General features: G+C 37.5%; 1 protein-coding gene across 1 annotated transcript in view; it reads right to left on the reverse strand.

Annotated features, from left to right (window-relative positions):
• The window catches only part of LOC311081606 (NLR family CARD domain-containing protein 3-like), a 54,884-nt gene that overhangs the window by 17,289 nt on the left and 22,382 nt on the right, over positions 1-15,213 (reverse strand). The window contains exon 3 of the mRNA XM_084112171.1: positions 6,703-6,876. Coding sequence (XP_083968297.1) covers positions 6,703-6,876 — 174 coding nt within the window. The remainder of the gene's footprint in view (positions 1-6,702; positions 6,877-15,213) is intronic.

Raw genomic sequence — 15,213 nt, forward strand, 5'->3', positions numbered from 1 at the left:
TATTGCAGCCCCACGGGCCTTACTTGAAAATGAAGAATGGTAGAGTTGGCCTACCCATCCTCTACGAAGTTTAAGATGATCAGATGGTTTAAGGTGGGTTTCCTGCAAAAAAGCAATTTTAGCGTTTAAATGTTTTAAGTGATCAATCACTTTATTGCGTTTAACAGGTGAATTAAGCCCCTTCACATTCCAGCTGACAAACCTCAACCCACCACTAGAAGCCAACTTGGCATTACAGTTTAACATAGAAAGGATAGGATAGAGGTGATATAATCCAACAAATCTGCACCCATGACAGATTTACAGCAGCAGAAGAGAGGGAGGAGCAGGCAGCACACAAAATTAAAGAAAAAAAGAGGGAAAACACGCACACAGAGCACAAGAAACCAAACCACACACACACACATACACACACAAAAACCATACTAACCCCAACCCGGTTGCTGTAGAGAACAAAAACAGCAACGAACACACCTCCGATACAACGATCAGCGAATATTACTACTTCCCTAAAACAATCGCACTGCCCCCACAAACAAGTGCAATTAAACCTTAAGAGAACAAGATAAACATGAGGTCATATATAGGCTAGTCAACAGAAAATATACCAAAACAGCATTCACCTTAACCCTCTGAGGTCGACAAACGCGCCGACGCGTTTTGCCGGATTTTCTCCACATTGTAGCACTATAAACTTAAATTACTCCATCATTTATGGTCATACAGAAAAAAGAAATATAAAAAAAGAATCTGTGATATTTCTCCTTTTGTATGTGTCCACTTACAATCAAATCAAAACATTGTGCTTTTGTAAAATAAAGAAAATAAACAGGGTGTGCGTTCTGCCTCTCTGTCGCGGTGAACTTTTTTTTCTTGAGCACGTCTATAAACTGAAACAAAACTCAGCGAATACTTGTCACACATTTATGAGCCATATACCTTTATAAACATTTAAGTGTGTACTTTTAAATGATCGGATTCAAAACGAAAACAAATATTCTCTGTTTAAGTAATTTGTATAAAACCAACAAGATGTCCAGCTTCTCAAACGCTTGCTCATTACAGTTAATTTGGCCACGCCTACTCGCGCAAAAGATATTCACATGCAAATCTCCACATGGAACGCGAACGCGCTCGTTACCTCAACAACAAAACACTTCACTTCACTTTTCGTCGAGTTTGAAAGACGTGCCTGAGCTTACATTGGATTTAGGCTACCTCAGAAGAAGAAGAACGCGATTTGAAGACAAGAAAGATAAGGTAAGAAATTCTTACATAGCCTAGTTTGTTATTGTTGCATAAATGTCACGTTGCAGCTGAACTGTTGCTAGATATATGGGGAATATTATAATATTTAGACCCGTGTTTACTGTGTTTGTGGATATCTGCTCAAACATAGATATGTTTATGGTAACCATAATGTTTTATATTTGAGAGTGATCGCGTTTGAATGTATCATATTTTGCAAGCGATCGCGTTTGAATGTATCATATTTTGCAAGCGATCGCGTTTGAATGTATCATATGTGTTTACTGTGTTTGTGGATATCTGCTCAAACATAGATATGTTTATGGTAACCATAATGTTTTATATTTGAGAGTGATCGCGTTTGAATGTATCATATTTTGCAAGCGATCGCGTTTGAATGCATCATATTTTGCAAGCGATCGCGTTTGAATGTATCATATTTTGGATGAAAGCAAAACGCACCAAACGGCTTCATGTTTTTATTATTATCTCATTTCATATCATCATAACGGATGGAAACATTTGAAGTAACATGATAATCAATATATTTTTCTCTAGCTTCTTTTGGAAGATTTATAGGCTGCTATAGGTTATTTATTGTTATTATTATTTTATCCGCACTGCGCATATACCTTATGCCTACAAGGCACAACAAACCTGGTGTTCATTATATTATATATCGTTGGAAACGTGTGTGTGTGTGTGTATTCTGTGAATTTTAAAAAGGAATTTTAAAAAGCAATTTTAACCAGAAAAATCTAATATTTATTTCCAAAATCATGCAGGCCTTTCTCTTGATATCAGTATGTTCACTTTTTTTTTTTTCAGGTCCCAGATGCCACTGAGGACTTCAACATTCACATGAGTCTCAGTACGTGAACATGGTAAAGTGAAAATCTTGGAAATGAAAGGTATGTACAATGTTTTTAGGAATGGCACAAAGGTCTCTGTCTTTGAAGTGCTTTTTTGGCATTTGTTGTGTATCTTTGGATTATGTTGTGTTGTAAATAAATCCAAACAATTTAAAAGCCATTATTTTTTAAATCTCCTCATTTACAGTATTGTGCAAGGTTGCTCAGAATGATAGGGGCCTGATAGCTCCTAATAGGGCCGTTAGGGGAGGTTCTTTGTCTTTCTCAGGTGAGAAAAGCTTACATATTAATGAGCTCTCGCATAAGGCTTTTTCACACAAAACACGTCGTAAAATTTTTAAATCAATATATTGTCTTATCTGAATGAGCAGTCAGGGTGATTTTCACATAGTTTTGCAGCAAATATTCTAGGCTACGTCATACAATTTTCAAAAGTCTTGTGAAGAAATAATCAGTATGGGTTTCATGGCCTTATTTCAGTGAGAATTTTTTTTTGTATTTTCAAAAACCACGCATAAATGTCATTATCTCAAAACTACAAACTTTTACATACATGCTGCTGATATATTATTGTAGCAGAGTTTGTGCTGAATACAGTGTAATTAGACTTTAGCCATGAAAATGTCACAAGTAACAGAAATAACCAGAAATGTCAGAGCATGTCAGAACACCTCCAGGGCCCAGAAAACAGCTCAGACCTCAGAGGGTTAAAGCCAGTGTACGGTGCAAAGATGCATGTTATAAGAAACTAAATACACAAGACTTATATATAGGCCTATATATAAAAAAATAATAATATTATTATATACACACATACATATACATATATATGTATATACACACATACATACGTACACATACACATCCCATATTACCTATATGCATAAAAAAACGAAACATGCATTTACCGTCCGTAATAAGGCAGGAAAAAGGTCAGCACCGTTTTAGCAACATCAGCCGCAGACTGAAAGTGCCAATTTGCTAGCTTACGAGTTCTTGTTTAAGTCCTGGTCCTGGATGAATTTAACAGCATCTGAAGCGGACTGGAGCCATGTTTTATCTCCGTTGGGTAGAGTGATGCGCAGTCTGGCCGGGTAAAGAAGTGCCGGCTTGAACCCGCGCTTGTATAGCTCCGTCATGGGACCTCTGTACTCGGCGCGCTGCTTCACCACGTCGGGGCTGTAGTCGTCAAACAGACGAATCGTATGGCCTTTATAAAGCAGGACACCCCGTTTACGAGCCTCGCGAATTACGACGTCTTTAACTTGGAATCGGTGGAAACGCAAGATAACAGGCCGCGGTCTTCCTCCCGGAGCCGGCTTAGGAGCGAGGCTCCGGTGCGCACGATCTAACTCAGGGGGCGAAGTGAGGACCTCCGTACCAAGAACATCAACAAGTAGTTGAGAAAAGAACGTTGATGGACGAGGACCTTCAATCGATTCAGGTAGGCCTATAATCCGGATGTTTTGACGTCTGCTACGTCCCTCCAAATCAGCTACTTTGAGTTTGAGCAACTCGTTGTCTTTCTGCAAAGCGGAGTAGGCGCCCTCGAGATGCTGAAGTCGTTGGTCAACTGAAGTGGCGTTAACTTCCAGAGAATCAATGCGTTGCCCGTGATCAGTAATGGTGGAATGAATGCTGTCCAGTGTAGATGCAAGAGACTCGAATGAGGATTTAAAATCAGCCGAAAGGGCCTCTCTGTGTTCATCCAGCAGTGAGCTAATGTCAGCCATGGAAATGCTAGCCGTTGGAGAACCCTCCTTATCTTTTTCTGCGTGTTTTCCTTTAGCCTTAGACATGATGAAGTGTTCCGAGCACTTACAAACAGTTTATTAAACTTTTGTTGACAGTATAAATTAAAATCCGAAGGTTTGGCAAGAAAATTAAAAATGAAACGGCGGGAGCAGGCTGAGCGCGCGACTATTCTGCACTCCTCATAACCGGAAGTCCCAGCTTAGAAAAACTTGATATCGCAACAGAAACTTTTAACTCTCTCTTTTCCAGCACTTTAGACACAGTTGCTCCTTTGCGCTTAAAGAAAATAAAAGAAAATAATCCAACGCCGTGGTACAACGAGCACACTCAGGCCCTTAAGAGAGCAGCCAGAAAAATGGAACGAAACTGGAAGAAAACAAAACTAGAGGTATTTCGCATTTCATGGAAAGAGAGCTCGATTGCTTACAGAGAGGCTTTAAAAGCTGCTAGATCTGCTTATTTTTCAACCCTATTACTGTTATTTTTCAACCCTATTACTGTGGCCAGTAATTTGTCAAGTGTTGACCTCTTTTATAGTTTGAACTTGTTCTACTATAACTTGTTGATGCATGTGTCTGTGGCTAATTGTGAAATATATTTTTTTGTTTCTTTCAGGAGCTGAAGGCCCCCGGTGTAGGGACGCTAGCTGTCCTTGCCCTTTTGGTGGTGGCGTTTCCTTCACTTAGCGAGTGTGAGAGTGAGAGTGTTTGTGTGGAGTAGAATTTGGTGAATTTTCTTAGGATAGTCACTGCCCAGCTCGCTTGTTTTCTTTATTTTTGGTCTGGTGCACACCGAAGTGGTGTAAACTCTGGCCCCCTGAGTCAACAGTTTTTATATATTTAAAATAATAATTGTTGTGAAAATGAAAGTATTTTGTATTCAAATTGGTAGCGAACTTGTGTGTCTTATGAAATTTCCCCGTTCACAGAACGAGGTGGCGTAGTCTGCTCTTTTTTTTTGCTAACAAAGAGTGTACAAAAGTGTAACTTTTGTCCTTCCACTACCCCACCACATCTGGTTACAAATTGTATCTTCAAAAGAGCTAATTGTTCCCTATCAATTTAGCAGCTGAGACACTTTCCCAACATAATTTCCCCTTTAAGTGGGCTCAGGAAGGATTCAGATATCTAGGCGTATTCATCATTAAAAACACACAGATATCTTTATCTGTTATTTTCTGTTATCTTTGGTGTAGAGAAGTGGTCCTCTTCATTTTTCGTTAATTCTAGGGGTCTCGGAGGCTCATTCTCTTTAAGTGGAAACTTGAATACCCTCCTTCATATGATAGATTGATTAAAGAAATTATATTTGTTTAAAGCTGAAAAGAAAAACTTTCATAACACATGGAAATCCCACGGTCCCACGGTTGGATTGCTCTTCCTCCTTGTGGTGGTGGTTCTTCTTTATTGCGTCACGTGCGGTGTACACTTTGAGTGCTTGATAGTGTGATTAGACTGCACGGGTGTGCGTGGACTTGTGCCTTTAAAACCGAACTCCACATTGATTCCTGCTATTGGGAGCCTCAGCCCTGCTGGTATTATTTAGTTTTTGTTTTACATACACATAACTGCTATATACCAAGTTGGGTTGTATGTTTTTCTTTTTGTTTTGTTTGAAGTGGGGTTTCAGTGTCTCTTGTTGTTTTTTAGTGTCCAACATTTTAAATCATTTTGTATTAATAAACATTTGTATTTTTGTACATTACTCGCGTCTCTCTTGTCAAATTCTATGAGGGAACCGAACCTGTGTGCTTTGCTCAACGTTTGAATATTTTTATTGGCGTAGTCTGACTTTCTATTAGTAAACAACTTGGGCTCGTGTCTCAAATTACACCGCCCCGCCACACTTGTAATAATGTATGGTTTTCTAAACCTGCAAAATAGCACTAGGGAACGTTTGCACCGGAACACGCCTCCTCTTTGCGCTGAACCACCCCCGGGAGAGCAAATGCATTTCCTAGTTTACTGACGAGCATCTGTGGAGGGAAAAGTCCGCTGTGCGCAGGTGCAAAATAGGAATGATACATGAGTCGGTGTACAAAGTCAATTGCGCTGGGTGCAAGATAGGGCCCATAGTATGTTTATTGTTATGTATTGTATGTATAGTGTGGTTGTACTTGGGGCATTAAGGGCAGAGGAGAGAAAAGCAGAGCTGTGGTTCATTTAATTTTTATATATACAAGATGTTGTATCTGCTCAAAATGCCAATAAATATATTTTGAAATAAGAAAAGTCAGGTATGTGCACGTGTCACACCAATGGACCTCTCCCAACACAGGCCCCCTTTCAGACATACTACATAAGTTGCAAAACTATTTTACTGATGAAATCGCAGAGCAGCGCTGACAACTAATTTCTGTGCACTTGTATGAGTGCGTGTCTATACTCTGTGTGTACGTTTTTATGGGAGAGCGGGATAAAGTGAATAAAAATGTATTTTGTAGGAAAATCATGGAAATGGTTTGTGATTAATATCCTGTTGTTTGTTATATTTTCTTTTGTCTCTGTGGGTTTTGGTTCTTTTGCTGTTGTAGGCTGTCAGGACCTCTGAAATAACTGAAATCATTTTGCAAAATGATATGAAACTGTAATGCAGTCAAGACCTGCCTAGATCTACTTTACCTGTGCGTTTACTGTAAATAATTGCACACCTTATAGTGTTAGTCAGCCAATCAGAATGAAGCATTCAACAGCCCTGTAGCATAACTAGAGCTAAACCTCTGTAAATTCTCAATAAGAACTTTTGTAAATGTAGTAATGTGGGTAATAAGGGAAGATTGAAATGCTGTTTTTGGAGTTGTTTAATCAACTCTTCATGCTCTACATACTTGAGTTTATCCAGTCTGTAGTTTGGATCCACCAGTTTATCAGTGAGCAGCTTGACTCCTGAATCTCCTGGGTGATTGTAGCTCAGATCCAGCTCTCTCAGGTGTGAGGGGTTTGAACTCAGTGCTGAAGACACATAATCACAGCCTTCCTCTGTCACCATACAGCCAGACAATCTACAAAGACATACAGCAACAGTTAGTTTGGCAATCAGACGTTACTATCACACACTGATCTTGGCTACGTTTCCCAAAAGAATCTAAGAATAAATTACTTTTTTTTTTAAATTACATTGTTTTGAATAGAAAATATATCATTTACATTTAGACAAGAAACATTAACAGTCATACAAATAACAGTGAATGTGTGCATATTTCAAAATAAATTATTATTTGCAAGTATTTAAAATGCATTAATTTACAATAAATTATAGTTGCTAATAAATTCTTAATTTCCCTTATATATCCATTTTTTTGTTAAATCTGTTTATTGAACTTTTAGAATAATACCAGGAAACATATACAGGATAATAGTGAAAAATATATGCAGCTCATAACATCTCTCAGCCAGTCATCAAAGGATAGAGGGATATTTTGTTTCCATAGCAGAAGAATGCGCCGTCTAGCTAATAATGTTGAGAAGGCAAAAGCCTTTGCAGCATTTCCAGACAAGCCAGTGACATTTGGAGAAAGTCCAAAAAGTGCAACCAAAGGACAATGGCTCAATCTGTCTCTTTGTCACTAAAGAAAAACAATTAAAGTTTGATAGCCAAAAAGAAGTTAAGGATGGACATAACCCAAACATATGTAATAAATCAGTAGGGGCTCGATGGCAACAATGACAGAGAGGATCAACACCAGGCTTAATTTTTTGCCAACCTCACTTTTGTCCAGTTAACCCTCTGGGGTCTGAGCTGTTTTCTGGGCCCTGGAGGTGTTCTGACATGCTCTGACATTTCTGGTTATTTCTGTTACTTGTGACATTTTCATGGCTAAAGTCTAATTACACTGTATTCAGCACAAACTCTGCTACAATAATATATCAGCAGCATGTATGTAAAAGTTTGTAGTTTTGAGATAATGACATTTATGCGTGGTTTGTGAAAATACAAAAAAAATTCTCACTGAAATAAGGCCATTAAACCCATGCTGATTATTTCTTCACAAGATTTTTGAAAATTGTATGACGTAGCCTAGAATATTTGCTGCAAAACTATGTGAAAATCACCCTGATTTAAAAATTTTACGACGTGTTTTGTGTGAAAAAGCTTTATGCGGGAGCTCATTAATATGTAAGCTTTTTACACCTGAGAAAGACAAAGAACCTCCCCTAACGGCCCTATTAGGAGCTATCAGGCCCTATCATTCTGAGCAACCTTGCACAATACTGTAAATGAGGAGATTTAAAAAAGAATGGCTTTTAAATTGTTTGGATTTATTTACAACACAACATAATCCAAAGATACACAACAAATGCCAAAAAAGCATTTCAAAGACAGAGACCTTTGTGCCATTCCTAAAAACATAGTACATACCTTTCATTTCCAAGATTTTCACTTTACCATGTTCACGTACAAAGACTCATGTGAATGTTGAAGTCCTCAGTGGCATCTGGGCCCTGAAAAAAAAAAGTGAACATACTGATATCAAGAGAAAGGCCTGCACGATTTTGGAAATAAATATTCGATTTTTCTGGTTAAAATTGCTTTTTAAAATTCCTTTTTAAAATTCACAGAATACACACACACACACACACACACACACAAACACAAATGTTTCCAACAATTATCCGTTATGATGATATGAAATGAGATAATAATAAAAACATGAAACCGTTTGGTGCGTTTTGCTTTCATCCAAAATATGATACAGTACATTCAAACACGATCGCACTGCAAAATGATACATTCAAACGCGTTCGCGCTGCAAAATGATACATTCAAACGTGATCGCGCTCAAATATAAAACATTATGGTTACCATATACATATCTACATTTGAGCTGATATCCACAAACACAGTAACAGTAAACACGGGTCTAAATATTATAATATTCCCCATATATCTAGCAACAGTTCAACTGCAACGTGACATTTATGCAACAATAACAAACTAATATGTAAGCATTTCTTACCTTACATCTTTCTTGTCTTCAAATCGCGTTCTTCTTCTTCTGAGGTAGCCTAAATCCAATGTAAGCTCAGGCACGTCTTTCAAACTCGACGAAAAGTGAAGTGAAGTGTTTTGTTTTTGAGGTAATGAACGCGATCGCGTTCCATGTGGAGATTTGCATGTGAATCTCTTTTGCGCGAGTGGGCGTGGCCAAATTAACTGTAATGAGCAAGCGTTTGAGAATCAGGACATCTTGTTGGTTTTATACAAATTACTTAAACAGAGAATATTTGTTTTCGTTTTGAATCCGATCATTTAAAAGTACACACTTAAATGTTTATAAAGGTATATGGCTCATAAATGTGTGACAAGTATTCGCTGAGTTTTGTTTCAGTTTATAGACGTGCTCAAGAAAAAAAAGTTCACCGCGACGGAGAGGCAGAACGCACACCCTGTTTATTTTCTTTATTTTACAAAAGCACAATGTTTTGATTTGATCGTAAGTGGACACATACAAAAGGAGAAATATCACAGATTCTTTTTTTATATTTCTTTTTTCTGTATGACCATAAATGACGGAGTAATTTAAGTTTATAGTGCTACAATGTGAAGAAAATCCAGCAAAACGCGCCCGCGCGTTCGTCGACCTCAGAGGGTTAACCCTCTGGGGTCTGAGGTGTTTTCTGGGCCCTGGAGGTGTTCTGACATGCTCTGACATTTGTGCTTATTTCTGTTACTTGTGACATTTTCATGGCTAATGTCTGATTACACTGTATTTAGCACAAACTCTGCTACAATAATATGTTAGCAGCATGTATGTAAAAGTTTGTAGTTTTGAGATAATGACATTTATGCGTGGTTTGTGAAAACACACAATAAATTGTCACTGAAATAAGGTCATAAAACCCATATTGATTATTTCTTCACAAGACTTTTGAAAATTGTATGACATAGCCTAGAATATTTGCTCCAAAACTATGTGAAAATCATCCTGACTGCTCATTCAGAGAAGACACTATATTGATTTAAAATTTGCAAGACATGTTTTGTGTTAGAAAGCTTTATGCGAAGAGGCGTGAACATCATGAATATTGAATTTCTTTCACACCTGAGAAAGTGTGAAAGTAATTAACCCTCCCTAATGGCCCCATTAGGAGCTATCAGGCCCTATCATTCTGAGCAACCTTGCACTTTCTTGCAGAAACCTTGCAGAATTCTTTAATGAGGAGATTTAAAAAAGAATGGCTTTTTGATTGTTTGGATTTATTTACAACACAACATAATCCAAATATACACAACAAATGACAAAAAAGCACATTATTTAACACACTGAACTAAAGACAGAGACTTAACCAGTCATACACCTTTGTGCCATTCCTGAAACATAGTACATACCTTTCATTTCCAAGGTGTTTGATTTTTCACTTTACCATGTTCATGTACAGAGACTTATGTGAATGTTGAAGTCAGCAGGACTCCTCAGTGGAGCATCTGGTCCCTGAAAAAAAAGGAAGATTTTTCAGGTTAAAATTGCTTTTTAAAATGTACAGAACACACACACACACACACACACACACACATATGTGTGCCTTGTAGGCATAAGCTATGTACTGTGCTGCATAAAATAATAATAACAATAGCCTATAAATCGTTAAAAAGGAACACTTCAACACTTCACTGCACTAGAGAAACATATATTGATAATCATGTTACTTCAGTCTCATTTCATATTGTCATAACGAAAATAAACATTTGGAGTAAAAAAAAAATGATGCCAATTGTTTGGTGCATTTTGCTTTCCAAACGCGTGCAGAGAACATTTACTGAAGCGATCAAGCCGCTCAAAACTATTAAACTAATTATTGTTATACATCTATGTTTCAGCAGATATCCATAAACACAGTATTTAACAGTAAACACGGTTCTAAACATTATAATATTCACCATAGTATACACTCATACTAGCCTACTTTTATCATTCTGTGTTTTATTATAGAATGTAAAAACATCCTTTTGTCGGACATGTATTGCCTACCAGTCTAGTTCACATTTCAACATGTTGTCTATTTATAGATACATATATATGTCTACAAAATACAATGAATACATGAATACAAATTCATGTTTTTACTTCAATCTCATTTCATAACATACATTTTAATCTGGCACCACCAGTTTAACATGTCTTACCTTAAAAATCTTCTCATCTTCAAATCGCGTTCTTCTAATTCTTCTGAGGTAAATCCAAGTGAAAAAGCACAGCACAGCACAGCACAAACACAGTCTTCCAAACTCGATGAAAAGCAGAGGAGTAAGTTACCGAAGTCTCCGATTCTTTGTTTTGAGGTGATGAGGGCGTTTACAGGTCTGCATTTCTCCGCGTGGATCATTTGCATGTCAATCGCTCGTGCGCACGTGGGCGTGGTCATATTAGAGTTAATGAGGAAGCATTTGAGAAACTGTACATGCCGCTGCTTTCATACGGATTACTTAAAAAGAGAATATTTGTTTTTTATATAATTTACATACTTTAAAAATAGAGACTCCAAGCGTTGTATAGACATGCATTTCAAGTCTGTGTGACAAACATTCATTTTCTGTCGCGTTTCAGAATGAGTTTCACATTGAGAGAGACGGCAGAACGCGCATCATGTTTATTTTCTTTATTTTACGAAAAACACAACATTTTGTTTTTATTATGAGTGTACACAAATAAAAGAAGACATTTAAGCGTTTTGATTAATGTATAACACTTACATGTAAAATCAAAATCAACAGACTATTAAGAGTCTCTTTTGTACTGATAAGAAAAAACGTGAGCTGGTATCGCTGGCGATACCGCCGACCCCAGGGGGTTAATACAATGAATACATTTTAATTGGATAAAATGTGACGAGCACAAATAGAAGAGGTATGAACACGGGACTGGATCTGGTTCCAAGTCTCATCATCAAATGTGAGGCATAGATCCGACTCCCACGGTTGTCTAATAAAAGAGAGAGAGGAAGTGGAAATCAGCCTGTATATCGTAGACAATGCACTCCTTTTATCTAAGGCTACTTTAAGAATCTGATCTAGCGAAGATTTTAGCAGAAGATTCAGAAAGTCAGGGAATGAATTTAACAAAAGTTCTGAGCTGAAAATGTAAAAAAAATTGTGCACAAGAGAGGGATAATTTTTGTTTCAATTGTAAAAAGCTGGAAAAAAACATTATCAATGTAAATATCATTGGCAGCCGAAATTCCTGCTCTCTGCAAAATATTAAATGCTTTGTCATTAACCCCCTGGGGTCGGCAATCACGCCGGCGTGATCTGCTCGCTTTTTTCTTATCAGTGCAAAAGAGACTCAAAATACTCGATTTTGATCTTACATACAAGTGTTATACATCATTCGATCCTGATAAATGTCTTTTATTTTTGTGTATACTCACAATACAAAAAAAGTATTGTGCTTTTTGCCAAATAAAGAAAAATAAACATGATGCGAGTTCTGCCTTCTCTCTGTCAGTGAAGTCCATTCTGAAACACATCCGAAAATGAACTATAACGTAGCGAATACTCAGTCAAACAGGCATACAGACACAAGAAGCTTGAATTCTCTTCTTTTAAATTAAGTGATTAATATAAAAAACAAATATTCTCAGTTTATGTAATCTGTATGAAAAGAGTGAGATGTCAGTTGTTCTCATCTCAGCTCATTAAGTGTTAATGTGACCCCGCCCACGGAGAGCGCGCGTTATTCAAACACAAATGATTTGAGGCAATCCATACAAACCTGTGAACGCCCACATCAGCTGGATAAAACACACCGCGAGTTTAATCAGACTGCACTTTATGTCGTCTTGCTTCGCTGGGTGGAATAATCCTTAGGAATAATTTAGTTTCACATCGAGGAACAATGGATCCAGCTATTCAGAGGACTGTGAATAGTAAGTTTTTTATTCTTAATTGCTTTGTTCTAATCGCGATATGCAATAGTGTCTGTAAACTGCAAAAGGACTGTTTAAATATGAATCGCGTGTCTGTGTGTGAATGAATGAACGGCACAGACAGTAGCGCGGGAAGGGGAGTGCTGCAGGGGCTGCAGCCCCCTCATCATAGCATCAGCACCCCCTGGTGGGGGGCTGTGGACTAACATAATATTGTACTTTAAAAACGTGAAATAAAAATAAATAAATGGACAGCGTTAACTAACTCTCTTATGCCTAATGTAGTGAGTGTTCAAGCTACGGAGAAAATGAAATAAAGTTTGAATTAATTTGTCATGCTTTGTTCTGATCAGAGCTTGTGAGCGGAGAGCGCATTTCTGAATATTCCGCTCCGCTCGCTCATTCCGCTCAGGGCTGCTCGCTCAACCCAGAATGGCCTGCTGGTTCAAAAATAAGTGAAATAAGGGCTGCCTCCGGATGGACAAATCACCCATTTATATTAATTTTATTACTTAAATAGGCTGAGTACAGGATATACAGGATAATGAGCGTGTAGGCTATATAGCTGCACTTAAGTGCATAAAGCTTGCCGCAAAGAACCGGCAAAAGTATGAATGTGTCAAAAACAGCAAGGAGACATTTAATTGTTCATTAATAAACTGGTGTTTTCTGTGTCGCTGCAAAGACGAAGTTGACAATGTGGACTCGCCATGAACGCCAGAGAGAAATGCATGTGAAGTGCACATTTCATAAGGATTAGACTACATAATCAGAGAGTAGCTCATTTCTTTTTGTTTTGAATAGTTTTGTTTAAAAGTAGACATTTCAAGCTTTTTATAATAGATAGCCTATATTTCTCAAATCTGTGATGCACAAGCTGAGTTTCGGCGCCCTCCAGTTCACGTGCAATGCAAGTGATCGTGCCGGCGCCTTATTACATTGTCTCCTATATATTTGCTTCTTATTTATTAAATACAGGCAATTGATTGATAAAACATTGATCAAAATTAAGATAGAATTAATACAAAACGAAAATATTTAAAAAATAGTCAAAATCATGTCTTACCCACTCAATGTCTCCAGACATATTGCACATCTCATGATGTAGGCTATCATTACCTTTCTCATGCTGCATATGCCCAGCTAACACAGAACATTGTGACGACGTCGTCAGTTAGTCGTCATTTGGTCAGCGTGACATTACTTTATGACAACGTTGTGAGGACGTCGTGGTAAAGTTCCATTTTTTAGAATCTTGGCTAACATTCCAGAAACGTTGTGGGCACGTCCTCAAAAGACGTCGCTAGTTTATCCCATGGAGAACGTTGTGAGGACGTCGTGGTAAAGTTCCATTTTTTCCCATCTGGTCCGCAGATAACTTTCCAGAAAATTGCATTACAAGTAGGCTACTGTAGTTATACAACGGTTATATATATATATATATATATATATATATATATATATATATTAGGGGTGTAACAATATTCAATATTGAAAGAAATATTCAAACCGAACCGAAAAACCGCAATGCACCACCCACGATACGTATCGCGATACTCTCATGGCGTACCGAGGACGCCCCGCCCCCTGCTGCCCTGGCTCAATGGACCTCATGTCTTATGTGTACACAACGAATACAGCGTTATAGCCTAACCACCATTAACACCCTATAATAGCAAGCTCCGTATTTTGTTACTTTCGATAATAAGTAAGGTGTAATCTTTCAAATTCTGTCTATATAATCACGAAATTCAAACAATAAATGCCGTTTTGGCGCTCTTTGAAGTGGCGTGACAGATCACTGTACGAGCTCCTCATTTAAAGCGGCAGCGCGGGCGCGAGTAAACGCGATTCTCTTCCTCAGTTACAGAATAAACATGAATGGACACCTGAAGGTATGTTAAAGGATACCGTATACTTACTGAAAGACATCATAACTTGTGTAATCAATCGATCAGTGTTTCAGCAGCGGAAAGACGCCAATGAAGTCATTCAGTGCCCACAGCTTGTTGGTTCCTAAATGAACTCTTGCACTAAATAAATGCACTATATTAGCCTATATAATATATTTTACTTAACATGTTAATGATTGATATCTTGATTATTTAATGTAGCCTGTTTTAAATATCTGTCATGAAAATGACAGCAACTGTGTAAATATTTATATTTCAATAACAAATTAGAGTAGAAAACATAAGTTAATGAGAAAACTGCCTTATGTGCACTGCAATTTACATGTTTTTATACAATGTGTTGAGTGTTGATTATTATATCTAACAATAAATAGTATCTGAAATTAGGCTAAAAGTCTAGGCTCTGTTGTTAACCTTTAAGGTTATAGTAATGTGTGGGCTCCCTATAGCTTACAGCATTAGCAGATCCTTTTTTTTTTTTATCCTTGCGAAAAGTTTAATTGTAATTGAATTAATTTAATGACAAAGACAGAATTTGTTCATTAAACCACTGTAAAAAAA

The sequence above is a fragment of the Abramis brama genome, assembly GCF_963993115.1.
Source record: "Abramis brama genome assembly, chromosome: 4".
Taxonomy (NCBI): domain Eukaryota; kingdom Metazoa; phylum Chordata; class Actinopteri; order Cypriniformes; family Leuciscidae; genus Abramis; species Abramis brama.